The following is a 15,908-nucleotide window of genomic DNA, read 5'->3' on the forward strand; positions in this document are numbered from 1 at the left end:
GTACCTACAATTGTTTATGAAATAGTTTTAGTAAGTTCATTCTATAGTTACAAAAATAAAAACAAAAGTTAATAATACTGACAGATGTCTGGAGAGTTCTGATTATGTACAACACACCAAGGGTATTAAATAAGGCACTCAGAAGTTTGCCTCGTGCGAAAACATAAAAACAGAAAATGTGTCTGTACCTCTCAATGAATTCTGCCTTGCATTCCAAGTATGCTTGCACTTCCCACTCCACACGTCTGGTCCCACATCCCCACTTTCATTTCAGTGCAGGATCTTTAGGGGTGGAGAGTAACCTGCTAAACTATGTCCTTTGCAGGGTTTAACACAGTGGTAGGGGATGCTCATAGGAAAGGCACAATAAATATTTACTAACTGGGATAAAATACTCAACTTTTAAAATAATAAGGAAAAAAAGTAACTTCATTTATTGATATGCTAAAAGGATTATATAAAATCCACTAAAAAAATACAACATAGTTTCCACCAATCACTACATCACATTCTCTATCATGCTGACCTTGGGTATGGACAGCTTATGAAGAAAAATGTGAGTTATTTGATTACCCTCTGGTCGACTCTACTCCTTGAACAGCAGTGTCTACAAAGCTATTCTAAGCATTCCAATTTACCCTTGAAATGCATTGCATTACTATTGCAGTATTATTACTAAGGAGATCTTTTTCTATATGGTATTAGCAGCCTACATGCTTGGTTTTGCTGATTTACAGGGCTTTGGAGAAAAAAAAAGCTGGGCATGGTGGCTCATGCCTGTAATCCTAGCACTTTCTGAGAGGCAAAGGCAGGCAGATCATTTGAGGTCAGGAGTTCATGATCAGCCCGGCCAACACGGCAAAATCCCTACTCTATTAAAAATATAAAAATTAGCTGGGCGTGGGGGTGGGCACCTATAATCCCAGCTACTTGGAAGGCTGAGGCAGGAGAATCACTTGAACCCAGGAGGCGGAGGTTACAGTAACCAGGGATCATGCCACTGCACTCCATCCTGGGCGACAGAGTGAGACTCTATCTCAAAAAAAAAAAAAAAAAAGAAAGGAAGGAGGAAGGGAAAGAGGACATAGAGAAAAACAGGCTATCTTTATGAAAATGACTTTGAAAGTGAATTCTAGTTTACATTTTCTTTTTTTCCCTCCCTCATTGTCAGATTGTTAGCTGATATTCTTTGCTGATTGGAGAGTGATTAGCAACACTCTGCTCCTTTCTCTTAGCACAGGGCCTGGTACACAGCAATTCCTTAATAAACATTTCCTGCATGAACAAATTACAGAGATGACACACATGAACAGGAAAGATAAGGTCTAAGAGTATGTGAGATACGGTAAGTTACTAAACTAGGATAATGAGAGTGAAACGTAAGAAATAAAACAAAAGGAAAGTCAGTGAGACTTGAACAGCCACAGAATATAAGAAAATTGGTTTACAGGGTGATGAGTCAGTCATGCTTTCTAACTCTGAACCTTAATTTTGAAATCCCAGGCCAGGCACGGTGGTTCACTCCTAAAAATCCCCGCACTTTGGGAGGCTGAGGCGGGTGGATCATTTGAGGTCAGGAGTTCGAGACCTGCCTGGCCAAAATGGTGAAACCCCATCTCTACCAAAAATACAAACAAAATCAGCTGGGTGTTGTGGCACACGCCGGTAATCCCAGCTACTCAGGAGGCTGAGGCAGAAGAATCGCTTGAACCTGGGAAGCGGAGGCTGTAGTGAGCTGAGATCGTGCCACTGCACTCCAGCCTAGGCGACAGAGCGAGACTCTGTAAAAAAAAAAAAAAATTGAAATCCCAAACTGAAGTATTAAAGTTGGAGGTAAAAATATACTTTTAATATTCACTTGATACGATAAGGAAAATAGAGTTTTAAATTCCAGAGTGCTCTTACCAAAAATCCAGACATCCTTAATTTAAATGTTATGTGGTTTCTCTGACAATAGAATTAGTTACACTGGGAAAATCAGATAGCAATTGAACATTATTCTGAACATTTTCCTGCCCTCAATCAACATATTTTATGTGCTACTGCCATCTACAGTTTAAAAAGCCAAGAGAGCATATGTATTCCAAAGGGAAAAAAATTACAAAATTATAAAGTGGTATATTAAGAGATTTCACTATTTGATGGAATTTTGGTTTTCACTGTAAGAAACATGCAGTTTTCACTCTTCTAAAATAAGACAGTCATGAGATTATCTTATACAGTTGACCCTTGAATTACATGGGCTTGAACTGGGCAGGTCCACTTATACATGGATTTCCTTTCACTTCTGCCACCCCTGAGACAGCCAGATCAACTTCTCCTCTTTCTCCTCTGCAGCCTACTCAACGTGAAGACATCGAGGATGAAGACTTTTATGATAATCCACTTCCACTTAATGAATTATAAATGTATTTTCCTAATGATTTTCTTAGTAATTTTTTTCCCTAGCTTACTTTATTGTAAGAATACAGTATACAATACATATTAACATACAAAATAACATTAATATAACATAAAATGTGTTATTCGACTATTTATGTTATAGTAAGGCTTCTAGTCAATAATAAGGTATTAACAGTTAAATTTTGGGGGAGTCAAAAGCTAACCATGGATTCATGACTGCACAGGGGCTGTGCCCTTATCCCTTGCATTATTCAAAGGTCAACTGTATAATCACAAGATCTATAACATATAACCATAAGAGAGCCTATAAGAAAAGGGCAAGTATCTTCAACTGAAATAAGTACTGCTAAACTAGTTTCCATAACCACAGAAAACAAATGAAAACTTTTCATGGGGCCTTTTGAAATTTCTATCTACCATTAAGATTTGGCTTCCAAAAGACACGTGAAGTTCAAAGGGCAAGCAGAAACAGAAGGCTAAGAAGCAAATCAGTGAGTTTTTATCCAAGAATTCTTTAACTAAACAAAAACTTTTTAAAAAATCATGGATGAGGGAGTTAGAGGAGAACCGATAATGGCTCTAACTGGGTGTCTTAGTCCATTCAGGCTACTATAACAAACCACCTTAGACTGGGTAATTAACTAATTAATTTTCTTTAAAGTCTTCCGCAAGGAGTACTAAACTGGGTAATTTACAAACCATAGAAATTTATTGCTCACTGTTCTGGAGGTTGCTGAGAGGTCCAAAATTAAAGTGCTGACAGATTCAGTGCCTGGTGAGGGTTTATTCTCTGCTTCAGAGATGATGCCTTCTGGTTGCATCCTAATAGCAGAAAGGGTCCAGGGTGCTCCCTTCAACCTCTTTTATAAAGGCACTAATTCCATTCATGAGGGTGAAGCCCTCATGACTTCATCACTTCCCCAAAGGCCCCGCCTCTTAATACCACCACAGTAGGGATGAGGTTTCAACATGAATTTTGGAGGAACCCATTCAGACCAGAGCATTCAGTTCCTGACCCTCTAACATTCCTATTTCACAGGCAAAATACATTCATTTCATTCCATAGTCTCACAAGTCCTAACTCCTTCCCCAAATCAGATATGAGTAAGACTCAAAGGTGCAATTCATCCTGAGGCAAATTCCCCTCCAGCTGTGAGTCTGTGAAATCCAACCTGTTTCCAAAATACAATGATGGGACAGGCACAGAACATGCATTCCCATTCCAAAAGGGAGAAAACAGAAAAGAAGAAAGGGATAATAGGTCCCAACCAATCCAAAACCCAACAGGGCAAACATTAACTTTTAAGGCTTCAGAATAATCTTTGACTTGATATCCTGCCTTTTGGACACACTGGAGCAGGAGTTGGGCCCCCAGGCTACCAGGGGCCCCCATCCCCATGACTTTATTGGGGGCAGCCCATGCTCAGTTCTCCTGGGTTAGATTTTGAGTCTTCTGCATGTGGCTCTCCCAGGCTGCAGTTGCATGCTGGAAGGTCTACTAGACTAGGGCCTCAGGGAGCGACCCCGCCCCTCTCAGCTCCACTAAGCTTTGCCCTGGCGAGGGTTCCCAGTGGTGGCCTCACCTCTGTAGCAATTCTCTGCCAGGATCTGTTAAGGCTCTCCAGGGCATCTTTTGAAATCTAGGTGGAAGTTATCATACCCCGCAGCTTGTGCACCCTGTACCCACTGGAGATGGCATCACTCAGATACTGCCAAGGTTCACCACCTGTGCCCTCTAGAGGAGCAGCCACATATATACTTGCACTATATTTGGGCCTACCGGAGCCACACCTGGAATGGCTAAGGAGCACTGCGCCAAAATTTGGGGAGCAGACTTGACACAGTGCCAGGAAGCGATTGCCAGGGTTTCATTAGCGCCTGAAGCCCCTCTTTTGATAGTTCTGTCCCCCATGTCTTGGCACTCTGGGCCTGTGATGGGAGGAGCAGCATCGATAATCACTGAAATGCTGTGGGTTTATTCTTCCATGTTTTGATGAACAGCACCAAGCTTCCACCCATGCACACTAGTCTTCTTTATCAAAAGGTGACTAGGCCACTCTTTTGGTGTTCCCTCCAGAACATGCTTTTTTATTCTTTACATGGCCAAGCTGAGAATTTCCTAAATCTTCACTTCTGATTATAAATTATATCTTTAATTCACTTCTCTCTTCTCACATTTTACTATAAACAGCCAAGAGAAGCCACGTTGATCCCTAAACACTTTGCTTAGAAATTTCTTTGGCCAACTATCCAATTTCACTGATCCTAAGTTCCTCCTTCCACAAAACATTAAAACAGGAAAACAATTCAGTGAAGTCCCTTGCCACTTTTTTGGTGGTTGTTGTTTGGTTGTCTTATAGTGACCCCTCTGTCAGGGTCACTACAGCCTTGGACTCTTGGGCCCAAGTGATCCTCTCTCCTTAATCTCCTGAGTGGCAAGGACTATAGGTGCCACCATGCCTGGGTTTTTGTTTGTTTGTTTTCTGAGACAAAGTCTCACTCTGTTGCCCAGGCTGGAGTGCAATGGTGCAATCTTTGCTCACTGCAACCTCAGGCTCCCAGGTTCAAGTGATCTTCCTGCCTCAGCCTCCCAAGTAGTTGGGATTACAGGCACCCACCACCATGTCCGGCTAATTTCTGTATTTTTAGTAGAGACAGGGTTTCACCACGTAGGCCAGGCTGGTCTTGAACTCCTGACCTCAAGTGATCCACCAGCCTCGGCCTCCCGAAGTGCTGGGATTACAGGTATGAACCACTGCACCCGGCCTAGCTAATTTTTATTTTTAGTTTTTTTTTTAGTAGAGATGAGGTCTCACTATGTTGCCCAGGCTGGTCTTGAACTACTGGGCTCAAGACATCCTCTGCCTTGGCCTCACAAAATGATGGGATTACAGGAATGAGCCACTGCACCCAGCCTTTTGCTACTCTGTAACAAGGATGGCTTTTCCTCCAGTTTCCAATAACATGTCCTTCACTCCTGTCTGGGACCTCATTATAATGGCCTTTACCATCCATATTTGTGCCAACATTCTGTTCATGACCACGGAGGTACTCTCTAAGAAGAGTGAGGCTTTCTCTACAGCTCTCCTCCTCTTCTGATTCCTCACCAGAATCACCCTTAATGGTCCATTCATCTCAAGAGGCTTTTTCCAGCCTGTTCCTCTGAACTCTTCCAGCCTCTGCCCATTACCCAGTTCTAAAGCCATTTCCACAGTTTTAGGTGTTTGTTCTGGCAGCACCCCAGTTCTTGGTACTAATTTTTGTCTTAGTCTGCTATAACAAAATACCTTAGCATAGGTAATTTATAAACGATAGAAATGTATTTCTTGAAGTTCTGGTGGCTGGGAAGTCCAGGATCAAGCCAGCAAATTCAGTGTCTAGTGAAGGCTCACTCTCTGCTTCATAGGTGGTACCTTCTTGTAGTGTCTTCACTACAGGAAGTGGGGCAAAGAGCTCCCTTCAACTTTTTTTTTTTTTTTTTTTTTTTAGACGGAGTCTTGCTCTATTGCCCAGACTGGAGTAGAGTGGCACGATCTCTGCTCACTGCAACCTCTGCCTCCCAGGTTCAAGTGATTCTCCTGCCTTAGCCTCCCGAGTAGCTAGGACTACATGTGTGTCACCATGCTCAGCTAATTTTTTGTATTTTAGTAGAGATGGGGTTTCACTGTTTTAGCCAGGATGGTCTTGATCTCCTGACCTCGTGATCCACCTGCCTCGGCCTCCCAAAGTGCTGAGATTACAGGCTTGAGACACCACCCTCAGCAATTATTGTATTTTTAGTAGAGATGGGTTTCACCATGTTGACCAGGATGGTCTCAGTCTCTTGATCTCATGACCTGCCCACCTCGGCCTCCCAAAGTGCTGGGATTACTGGCCTGAGCCGCCGCACCCAGCCTCAACTTCTTTTATAAAGTCACTAATCCCCTCCATGAGAATGAAGCCCTCATAGCTTAATTACTTCCCCAAAGGTCCCACCCCTTAATACCATGACAATAGGGATTAAGCTTCAACATGAATTTTGGAGGGACACATTCAAGAGATAGCAATGGGGTCTTACAACCATTAGGAAACCAAAAACGAAATTCTGATTCCTGCCTAAGAACTCAGAACTGAAAAAAGGACTTCAGAAGTAGGCGGACAAATTAAGTACTTGGGATGGCCCAGTTAAAGGTAGAGTTCCAAATCTCCTCTCCTTCTTGTGACCTTTGTTCTGCTGATCCTGAGATTTACAGTAACTGAGTTAGTACCACACATCACTACTTATTATTAACAGAACTGGACCACGTAAGGGCTAACATGCATGTTAGTTCAAACTGACAATGGGAGAAAAATTATATATGCTTCCAAAGGATAAATTCACCTTGGGGTATAGCAGCATTAAACAAACAAAAAATAATAGAAAATAATCTCTCAAAACAGAAGAGTACTGTAAGGGCAAGACTCATAAAAATTTGAGTATGTTTAATTTTGGTACTTATATAATCACATTTCAAAATGCAGATTTTAAAGTTGAGTGTTTTATCTCATTTGCACCTATAGTAGTGGCTGAGGAGGGGAAAATGCTTAGCAAATGTTTGAAAATATAACCTGAGCTACCTTGAAATGAAGGCTCTTATTTGAGCTTAAATCTCCATGAGGTTTGGAGCTAGACTACATTCTTCACATACTTACAGTAAATTGTGTTGGATCTTTAGCTTGATTTCTGCAGATGATAAACAGTCCTCAACTAACCAAGGAAAATGTCATGTCAAGAATGTGTCCTAAAGTCTTAGAGACTTTCTGAAACCATTAGGTATGTTAAAAGATATTTTTATCTAAATAACTTTGCATTTAACATAGTCCACAGTGCTGTTGTACATTGTGGGCGAAATTTATTCTTATTGCTCTACAGATGAAAAGATGAAAACACTGGCAACAAAGAGTTATTGCTTAAATGTTTGAGTACTTTTACTAATGGTGGGTAAGGCCATTTAAATTAGACTTAGTTTCAGAGTAGTGGAATGCAACCTTGTTTATAAATAAGTCTGCTGAAAGTGCTACACACTTCACGCTCCAGCATAATTAATGAATGACTTTACAGAAACAGTTGTTTTCCATTTTTCATTCATTATTTCTACCACTAAAGATTAAAATAAATTGGTATATTGTTTTTTCCCCAGAAGCCTTTAATGAAAGGAATTTTAAATTAATAGCTCCAGATGTAAATTAACTGTTGGGTCTCAGATTCCATTTATGTGAGAATACATAGTTTAGAGCAGTAAAGGTTATTTTATAAGAAAAAGAAAAGAGGAGGAGGATATAAAGCATAATACATTTCAAATCAATTTAAACAACTAAATACAAGAGAAACCTCACACAGAGAGCAAAAGACTTAAAACTACACATCCAGAATCCACAGATTCAAATATGTGAAAATTAAATATTAAAGAGCACAATGACTTTCTTTTTCTCAAGCTCAAGACTTGACCAGATACACTCAGATAAAAACAGAATGTTTTTTTAAAGTGACTCAGGTAACTGAAATTAATTATAATTTTGTTTTTTTCTTTTTGAGACAGGGTCTTGCTTTATCACCCAGGTTGGAGTGCAGTGGTGCAAACACGGTTCACTGTGACCTTGACCTCTTGGGCTCAAGCAATCCTCCCGCCTCAGTCCTCCAAGTAGCTGGGACTTCAGGCATGTGCCACAGTGCCCAGCTGTTTTTTGTAGAGACAGGGTTTCACCATGTTGCCCAGGCTGGTCTTGAATTCCTGAGCTCAAGTGATCCACCTGTCTCGGCTTCCCAAAGTGTTGGGATTACAGGCGTGAGACACCTGCCACTCCTGGTTTAACTGGAATATCTGATCAAACATATTTAATGCAATTATCCTTTAAATAAGTCTTGGCTAAACAAAGTTTCAATTCTAAGATTTGATAATTTTCTTACCATTTGGGGTCCAACATTCACATTTATTGGTCCTAAGGTTTTTGGTAAAATCTTTGTAGGTGAGTTGGTATTGGAAACTGGAAATGCAACAAATGAAATGTTGCCTGAAATGATACCAAAACATTAAGTTAGTATTCTGCAATACCAAGGCCATTTTCTAGCTATATACACCCATGGTCCTAATTCATTTTGTTGAGGTAATTTATAAATATCTTAGGAAGCACATTATGAACAAAATACACCTTACTGAAAAGCCATACTAATGATTGCTTTGTTGTAAGGAATACAATTAACTTTGCTGCATAAATAATCTTTATTTATATTTTACTGAAAGTCTATAAAATAAATAGTTCCAATTATTTGACAATTAACTATGAAACTTTCAGTTGGTCTTTTAGAGGAAAAAATATTTAGAGAATATATAATGCAAATCACAGTTTATATCAGAATTGAGAAAGAGATCTTTAATAGACATGACGGAACAAATAATATATTTGATGATGAAACATAACATGAAAAGTAAAATAACTATTTAAATTTCTTTGTAGTACAAAACATCGAGACTAAAAGCTAACATATTTTCGAACTGTCAAATTGATAATGTTTTAGGGTTTTATAATACTAGAGAAAAAACATGGTGCTAACTAGTTATTAATACTAAGAACAGTGGGATCTGTACTGTGTTTTCAAGTGATCTCAGTACTTTAAATTTCAAATTACCATAGCAAACTGCTACCAAGAAAATTCTCCTCTAAAGGAAAAGCCAACCTATTATTTTCTGAACTATAACATCAACTACTTAATTACCCCGACAAACTTCAGCTTATCAGTGTTTCTCTTAGAAGATAACAGTGTAACAAAATATATCAAAGGAGATCATCCAGGAAGTATGTGAAAGGCCAACACTAAAACCCGGGGACAAACAACATTTAAGGGTAGGACAACAAAGACATTTCCTTCTTAGTTGCCTTCCTCAGATGACCCCCATCTTCCAAAACTTGACCACACTCTTTAATCCCCTTACTATTTTTTTTTTTTTTGAGATGGGGGTCTCTCTCTGACACCCAGGCTAGAGGGCAGTGATGCAATGACAGCTGACTATAGCCTCAAACTCCAGGGCTCAAGTGATCCTCCCACCTCAGCCTCCAAAGTGGCTGACACCACAGGCATGCGTCACCACACCTGGCTAATTTTTTTTATTTTGTAGAGATGGGGTCTTGCCATGTTGCCCAGCCTGGTCTCAAACTCCTGTGCTTCAAGCAGTTCTCCCCCTTAGCCTCCCAAAGTGCTGGGATTAAAGGCTTGAGCCATGGCACCCAGCCTAAATGACTTCTTTTTTCTTTTTCTTTTTTTGAGAGTCTCGCTCTGTCGCTCAGGCTGGAGTTCAGTGGCGCGATCTTGGCTCACTGCGACCTCCGCCTCCCAGGTTCAAGTGGTTCTCCTGTCTCAGCCTCCTGGGTAGCTGGGATTCCAGGCACCCGCCATCATGCCCGGCTAATTTTTGAGTTTTACTAAAGACGGGGTTTCACCATGTTGGCCAGGCTGGTCTCGAACTCCTGACCTTAGGTAATCCGCCTCCCTCAGCCTCTCAAAGTTCTAGGATTACAGGCATGATCCACCGTGCCTGGCCCAAAATGGCTTCTTTCATCTCTGCTCTGCACTTTCTGCCTCTTCAGGGATCTCACCCATCAATTATCTACTCTGTCTCCTGAAGTTTCAACTATTCCATTGGCCCTTTCCCTTCAGTTTTTGTAGAGTTCATTTTCCCCCTAATTCCACAAATAAAATCAAATTATATTTATTGTACCCACTCAGCAAGTCCAAGTACCCAAATCTGCTTCTACTTCCTGTTCTCACTCTTGATATATGACTGAGCCCTTGTATATGATCACTGAATCCACCCAATGATCCAATCTAGAAATGATCTTCAGATCTTCACTCAATCTCCTCCTCATTCAACTGACCACCGTATTTGTTATTTCCTTATTCTAGTTCCTTTATGCCAGCGGTCCCCAATCTTTTTAGCACCAGGGACTGGTTTCGTGGAAGACAGTTTCTCCACAGATGGGGGTGAAGGGAGGTATGGTTTTGCAATGATTCAAGAACATTACATTTATCGTGCATTTTATTTCTATTATTATTACATTGTAGTATATAATGAATTAGTCATACAAATCATCACAATGCGGAATCAGTGGGAGCCTTGGGCTTGTTTTCCTGCTACTAGAGAGTCCCATCTGGGAGTGATGGAGACAGTGACAGATCATCAGGCATTAGATTCTCATAAGAAGTGTGCAATCTAGATCCCTCACATGCACAGTTCACAACAGGGTTTGTGCTCCTATGATAATCTAATGCCGCTGCTGATCTGACAGGAGGCGGAGCTCAGGCGGTGATGTGAGTGATGGGGAGTGGTTGTAAATACAGATGAAGCTTTGCTCACTCACTGGCTTGCCTGCCTGCCACTCACTTCCTGCTGTGTGGCCCAGTTCCTAACAGGCCATGGACTGGTACCTGGTGGCCGGTTGGGGATCCCTGCACTATGCTGCTGGCACTCATTTAATTTGCAACTTCATATCTGGTTTGAATACAGTTACCATCTAACTCAGTTGATTGACAATACAGGATGTCCAATGGAATCGCCTGGGGAACAATGAACAATACCAATGCCTTGGATCCTAGAGCTGCCCATATAATTGATCTGGGGTGAACCTGGGCATCAGGCCATTAAACATTCTCCAAACAGTTCCAATGTGCGGCCAGGGCTGAGCACCATCACTCTTACTAGATATCCTACTTCTAACAGCTTTCCTAGCCACTCCATGCATCTATAACAAACCATTCTTTCAACTGGCAAAACTGTTCTGAACACTCCCCTAATTATGGTTTTTAAGGACTCCACAACACTTCCTAAAAGCCTCTCAGACTCCTCAACATGGCACAAAAGCTCGCAGTGGACATCTCACCCCTGCCTCCTTTCACAGCTTCATCTTCAGTTGCTCCCTCCACATGTACCCCGCAATCCAACCAGATTAAATACTTTACATTTCTAGAGAGGCCCCAATTCAACCAACTGGCTTTGGCATACACCTTTCCATCTGCTGAGAAGGCCCTTCTCTACTGAGCCAACTCCTACCTACTAGCACTTCAAAATGGATGGCTTCCACACCATTTTCTGAGCAATTATTATGTCCCCAGAGTCTGTTCCAGAGGTTTCCTATATATACATACATATATGTATGTACATATAAATATACACACACAAAGTGTACATATACACATATATACGCGCACACGCGCGCGCACACACATGCACACACTCTCTTGTCCTAAGCATCGATGAGGAAAAAAGTGTATATATATATACACACACACACACATTTTATGTGTATGTATGTATGTGTGTATACTTTTTTCCTCATCGATGCTTAGGACAACAGTGTGAAATAGATTATTGGTGACCCTATTTTATATATTAAGAAATTGAGATTGAAATTAAATACAAGGTCCCATGGTAGTGAAGCCAACAGCTCCACCTCCAAAGCCTCTGCTCTATGCATCTCCTCCTTCTTAAAAGCTGTCCCATCCCCTGTGGTCTAAATTCTGGATATTCCTCTTCTGGCTTCTCATAAAACCTGTTATCACTTACTTGTAATTCTATTATAAATGGGTTACGTCTCTCAGCTTTGTATCCTAGCACCTAGTTTAGTCCTTGGAACAAAACAGGTGCACAAATGATAAAAAGTGTTTGATCAGCCAAGATTGAAAGTATTACCTTTCCTAATCTGGATGCCAAACTTCCTGCAATACAGCTTAAATTACAACCCTTGTTATTTTTCCAACCAAGATCATAACTCATACTGAGTTTGAAATCAATTTAAACGGCAGGTCCTTTGTTTATTTCACTTTTAACATGACCGAACTGGTATTATCAAATAAAGTTTCCCTACCTTGCAATTGTGCAACTGATTTTCTTAAAATAAAATGTGGCCAGGCAGTGGTTCACGCCTGTAATCCCAGCACTTTAGGAAGCCAAGCAGGGCAGATCACCTGAGGTCAGGAGTTCGAAACCAGCCTGGCCAACATGGCGAAACCCTGTCTCTACTAAAAATACAAAAGTTAGCCAGGCGTGATGGTGCACACCTGTAATCCCAGCTACTTGGGAGGCTGAGGCATGAAAATCACTTGAACTGAGGAGGTGGAGGTTGCAGAGAGCCGAGATAGCGCCACTGCACTCCAGCCTGGGCAATAGAGCAAGACTGTCTCAAAAAAAGAAAAAAGAACAATAAATTGACAAAACAAAAATTATAGTCCAGAAATAATTTCACCTATATATGAAAATTTTGTATATGATAAAAGTATTTCAAACCAATGATGTTGAGACAAGAGACTATCCATTTGGATAAAAGAAATTTTAGATTTCAATTTATCACATTGAACAAAAACAAATTTCAGAAAAATCAAACATTTAAACATAAAAATTAAAACTTAAGAAAAAATACAATAATATTTTTATTTATTTTTATTTTTATTTTTTTTGAGACAGAGTCTTGCTCTGTCGCCCAGGCTGGGGTGCAGTGGCCGGATCTCAGCTCACTGCAAGCTCCGCCTCCCGGGTTTAGGCCATTCTCCTGCCTCAGCCTCCTGAGTAGCTGGGACTACAGGCGCCCGCCACCTCGCCCGGCTAGTTTTTTGTATTTTTTAGTAGAGACGGGGTTTCACCGTGTTAGCCAGGATGGTCTCGATCTCCTGACCTCGTGATCCGCCCGTCTCGGCCTCCCAATATTATTTTTATAATCCTGGAATGAGGAAGGCCCTCCTCACCGTGTTACAGAATTCAGATATCTTAAGTAAAAAGACTGATGGATTTGACTACTTAAAAATCAAAACTTTGGCCGGGCGCGGTGGCTCAAGCCTGTAATCCCAGCACTTTGGGAGGCCGAGACGGGTGGATCACGAGGTCAGGGGATCGAGACTATCCTGGCTAACACGGTGAAACCCCATCTCTACTAAAAAATACAAAAAAAAAACTAGCCGGGCGAGGTGGCGGGCGCCTGTAGTCCCAGCTACTCGGGAGGCTGAGGCAGGAGAATGGCGTGAACCCGGGAGGCGGAGCTTGCAGTGAGCTGAGATCCGGCCACTGCACTCCAGCCTGGGCGACAGAGCGAGACTCCGTCTCAAAAAAAAAAAATCAAAACTTTACAGCAAGACTTAATATACTTAGAAGACAAATGTCAGGCTGGTAAACAAATGTGCAATGCACAGGTCATTTGATTACCATTTTTTAAAAAATTTTGTTTATTTAACCTACTGTTACGAATTAATAAGAAAAAGGCAATATCCCAATATAAAAATAAATCCGGTATATGAAGAAATACAGATACCACTGATCACATGAAAAGATGCTTGATTTTAATAATTAAAAAACTAACTTTTGGGCCAGGCGTGGTGGCTCACACCTGTAATCCCAGCACTCTGGGAGGCCAAGGTGGGCAGATCACAAGGTCAAGAGTTCAAGACCAGCCTAGCCAAGATGTGAAACCCCATCTCTACTAAAAATACAAAAATTAGCTGGGCGTGGTGGTGTGTGCCTGTAATCCCAGCTACTTGGGGGGCTGAGGCAAGAGAATCGCTTGAACCTGGGAGGCGGAGGTTGCAGTGAGCCAAAATCATGCCATTGCACTCCAGCCTGGGTGACAGAGCAAGACTCTGTCTCAAAAAACAAACAAAGAAACAAACAACTTTTTAAAAAAAGGAAACCTTTTTGCATACTAGACTGATAAAAAATTAACAAGTCTGATAATGCACTGAGTTGGTAAGGATGTGGCAAAACAGGCACATTTTAAAAATACTGACTTGGCACCTGCTACTCTATGTCAAGAACTAAGGCTAAGCATTAGGATATTCAGTGAACAAGCAACATTGTTCCCTGCACTCAAGGGACTAACATACTCTGTTAGTGAAGGGAATACTGTAGAGCCTTTCTGGAGGTTCTGACGATGTGTTGATGTGTTGATTTTAATTAGAAAGGAATAAACTGACCGTGTGTTAGAATACAAAATTCTATATAAATACTTTAAAAATAATTCCACACTTTTTTTTGAGACAGAGTCTCACTCTGTCCCTCAGGCTGGAGTGCAGTGGCACAACCTCGGCTCACTGCAAGCTCTGCCTCCCGGGTTCACACCATTCTCCTCCCTCAGCCTCCCGAGTAGCTGGGACTACAGGCACCCACTACCACGCCCAGCTATTGTTTTGGATTTTTAGTAGAGATGGGGTTTCACTGTGTTAGCCAGGATGGTCTCGATCTCCTAACCTCGTGATCCGCCTGCCTTGGCCTCCCAAAGTGCTGGATTTCAGGCGTAAGCCACCATGCCCGGCCTATAATTCTACACATTTTAAAGCTTTTTTCCATCTCAACAAATACCCTCTGTTGCCTAAGTGGTAAGCTAATGTCTGGCTTCTGTGACATCATGATTGACAATGGGCATACCCTCTGACTGGCAATTCCTCTGGTGGAAATATAATAAACTAGGCAGATAAGAACAATTGTACGTGTCCTGGGATTGGACCACGGTGGAGAAAAGCAAAGACCTACAAACAATTTAAGTGTTTAAACATCTTCTGGTACATGTGCATGATGGAATATTATATAGTCCCTAAAAACACAAGCATGTATTGCCATGGAAAAATGTCCTATTATAAAAGAACACGATTACATTTACCTGAAAAACTACATATATGTCTATTTTTCATATATTTTTATATATTCATAAAAAGTCTGCCAAGAGAAACCACAAATTTAATAGTGGTTAGCTCTGATGAGTAGCACGGAGGAAGCATTGTTTTACACTTTTTATTATTTGAAAAAAACATTTTATGAACATGCATGCACGTGTTTTATAATTTTAAAAGCTACTGTCGCCAGGTGTGGTGGCTCACGCTTGTAATCCCAGCTCTTTGGGAGGCCAAGGCAGGAGGATCACGAGGCCAGGAGTTTGAGACCAGCCTGATCAACATGGTGAAACCCCGTCTCTACTAAAAATTCAAAAATTAGCCAGGTGTGGTGGCGCGCGTCTGTAATCCCAACTACTTAGGAGGCTGAGGCAGGAGAATCGCTTGAACCCGGGAGGTGGAGGTTGCAGTGAACCAAGATCGCACCACTGCACTCCAGACTGGGTGACAAAGTGAGACCCCGTCTTATAAACAAACAAACAAACAAATAAATAAATAAATAAATAAATATAAAAGTTACTGTCATTCTGAAAGAGAGAATGAATCAGCCATAGCTACTAAAACAAGTTTAAGATCTAGAAATGATTGTCTCATTAGTAGTAAAAATGAAATTTGCTTTAAAAGTAGTTAAAAGGACTCCACTAGAATTCCAATAGCTGTAATACCCAGAAATAAAAGCCACATGTTTAGACAAAACTTACTTTCATCAAATCAGCTAAGTTCAGCAGCAGAAATATATATATATATTTTCACTCAAAAGGACACCTTTAAATAGATTACAAAGATTCAGTCAACCAAAATTTCAGCCAGGCTGAGAGAAGTAAATAAAGTCTAAACAGTTTTT

General features: G+C 41.0%; 1 protein-coding gene across 26 annotated transcripts in view; it reads right to left on the reverse strand.

Annotated features, from left to right (window-relative positions):
- Positions 1 to 15,908, reverse strand: part of LOC105469991 (transcription factor Dp-2) — a 196,322-nt gene that overhangs the window by 43,814 nt on the left and 136,600 nt on the right. For 23 of the 26 annotated variants that reach the window (XM_071091055.1, XM_011721660.3, XM_024789195.2 and 20 more), the window contains one exon: positions 8,330 to 8,433. The exons of 1 other annotated variant lie outside the window; for it this stretch is intronic. In XM_071091055.1, the coding sequence (XP_070947156.1) occupies positions 8,330 to 8,346 (17 nt within the window). In that variant the 5' untranslated portion in view covers positions 8,347 to 8,433. Of the gene's footprint in view, positions 1 to 188; positions 993 to 3,122; positions 5,139 to 8,329; positions 8,434 to 15,908 lie in introns of those variants that run through there. 2 more of the 26 variants (XM_011721671.3, XM_071091051.1) reach the window with 2 other exon arrangements.

The sequence above is a fragment of the Macaca nemestrina genome, chromosome 2 (assembly GCF_043159975.1).
Source record: "Macaca nemestrina isolate mMacNem1 chromosome 2, mMacNem.hap1, whole genome shotgun sequence".
NCBI lineage: Eukaryota > Metazoa > Chordata > Mammalia > Primates > Cercopithecidae > Macaca > Macaca nemestrina.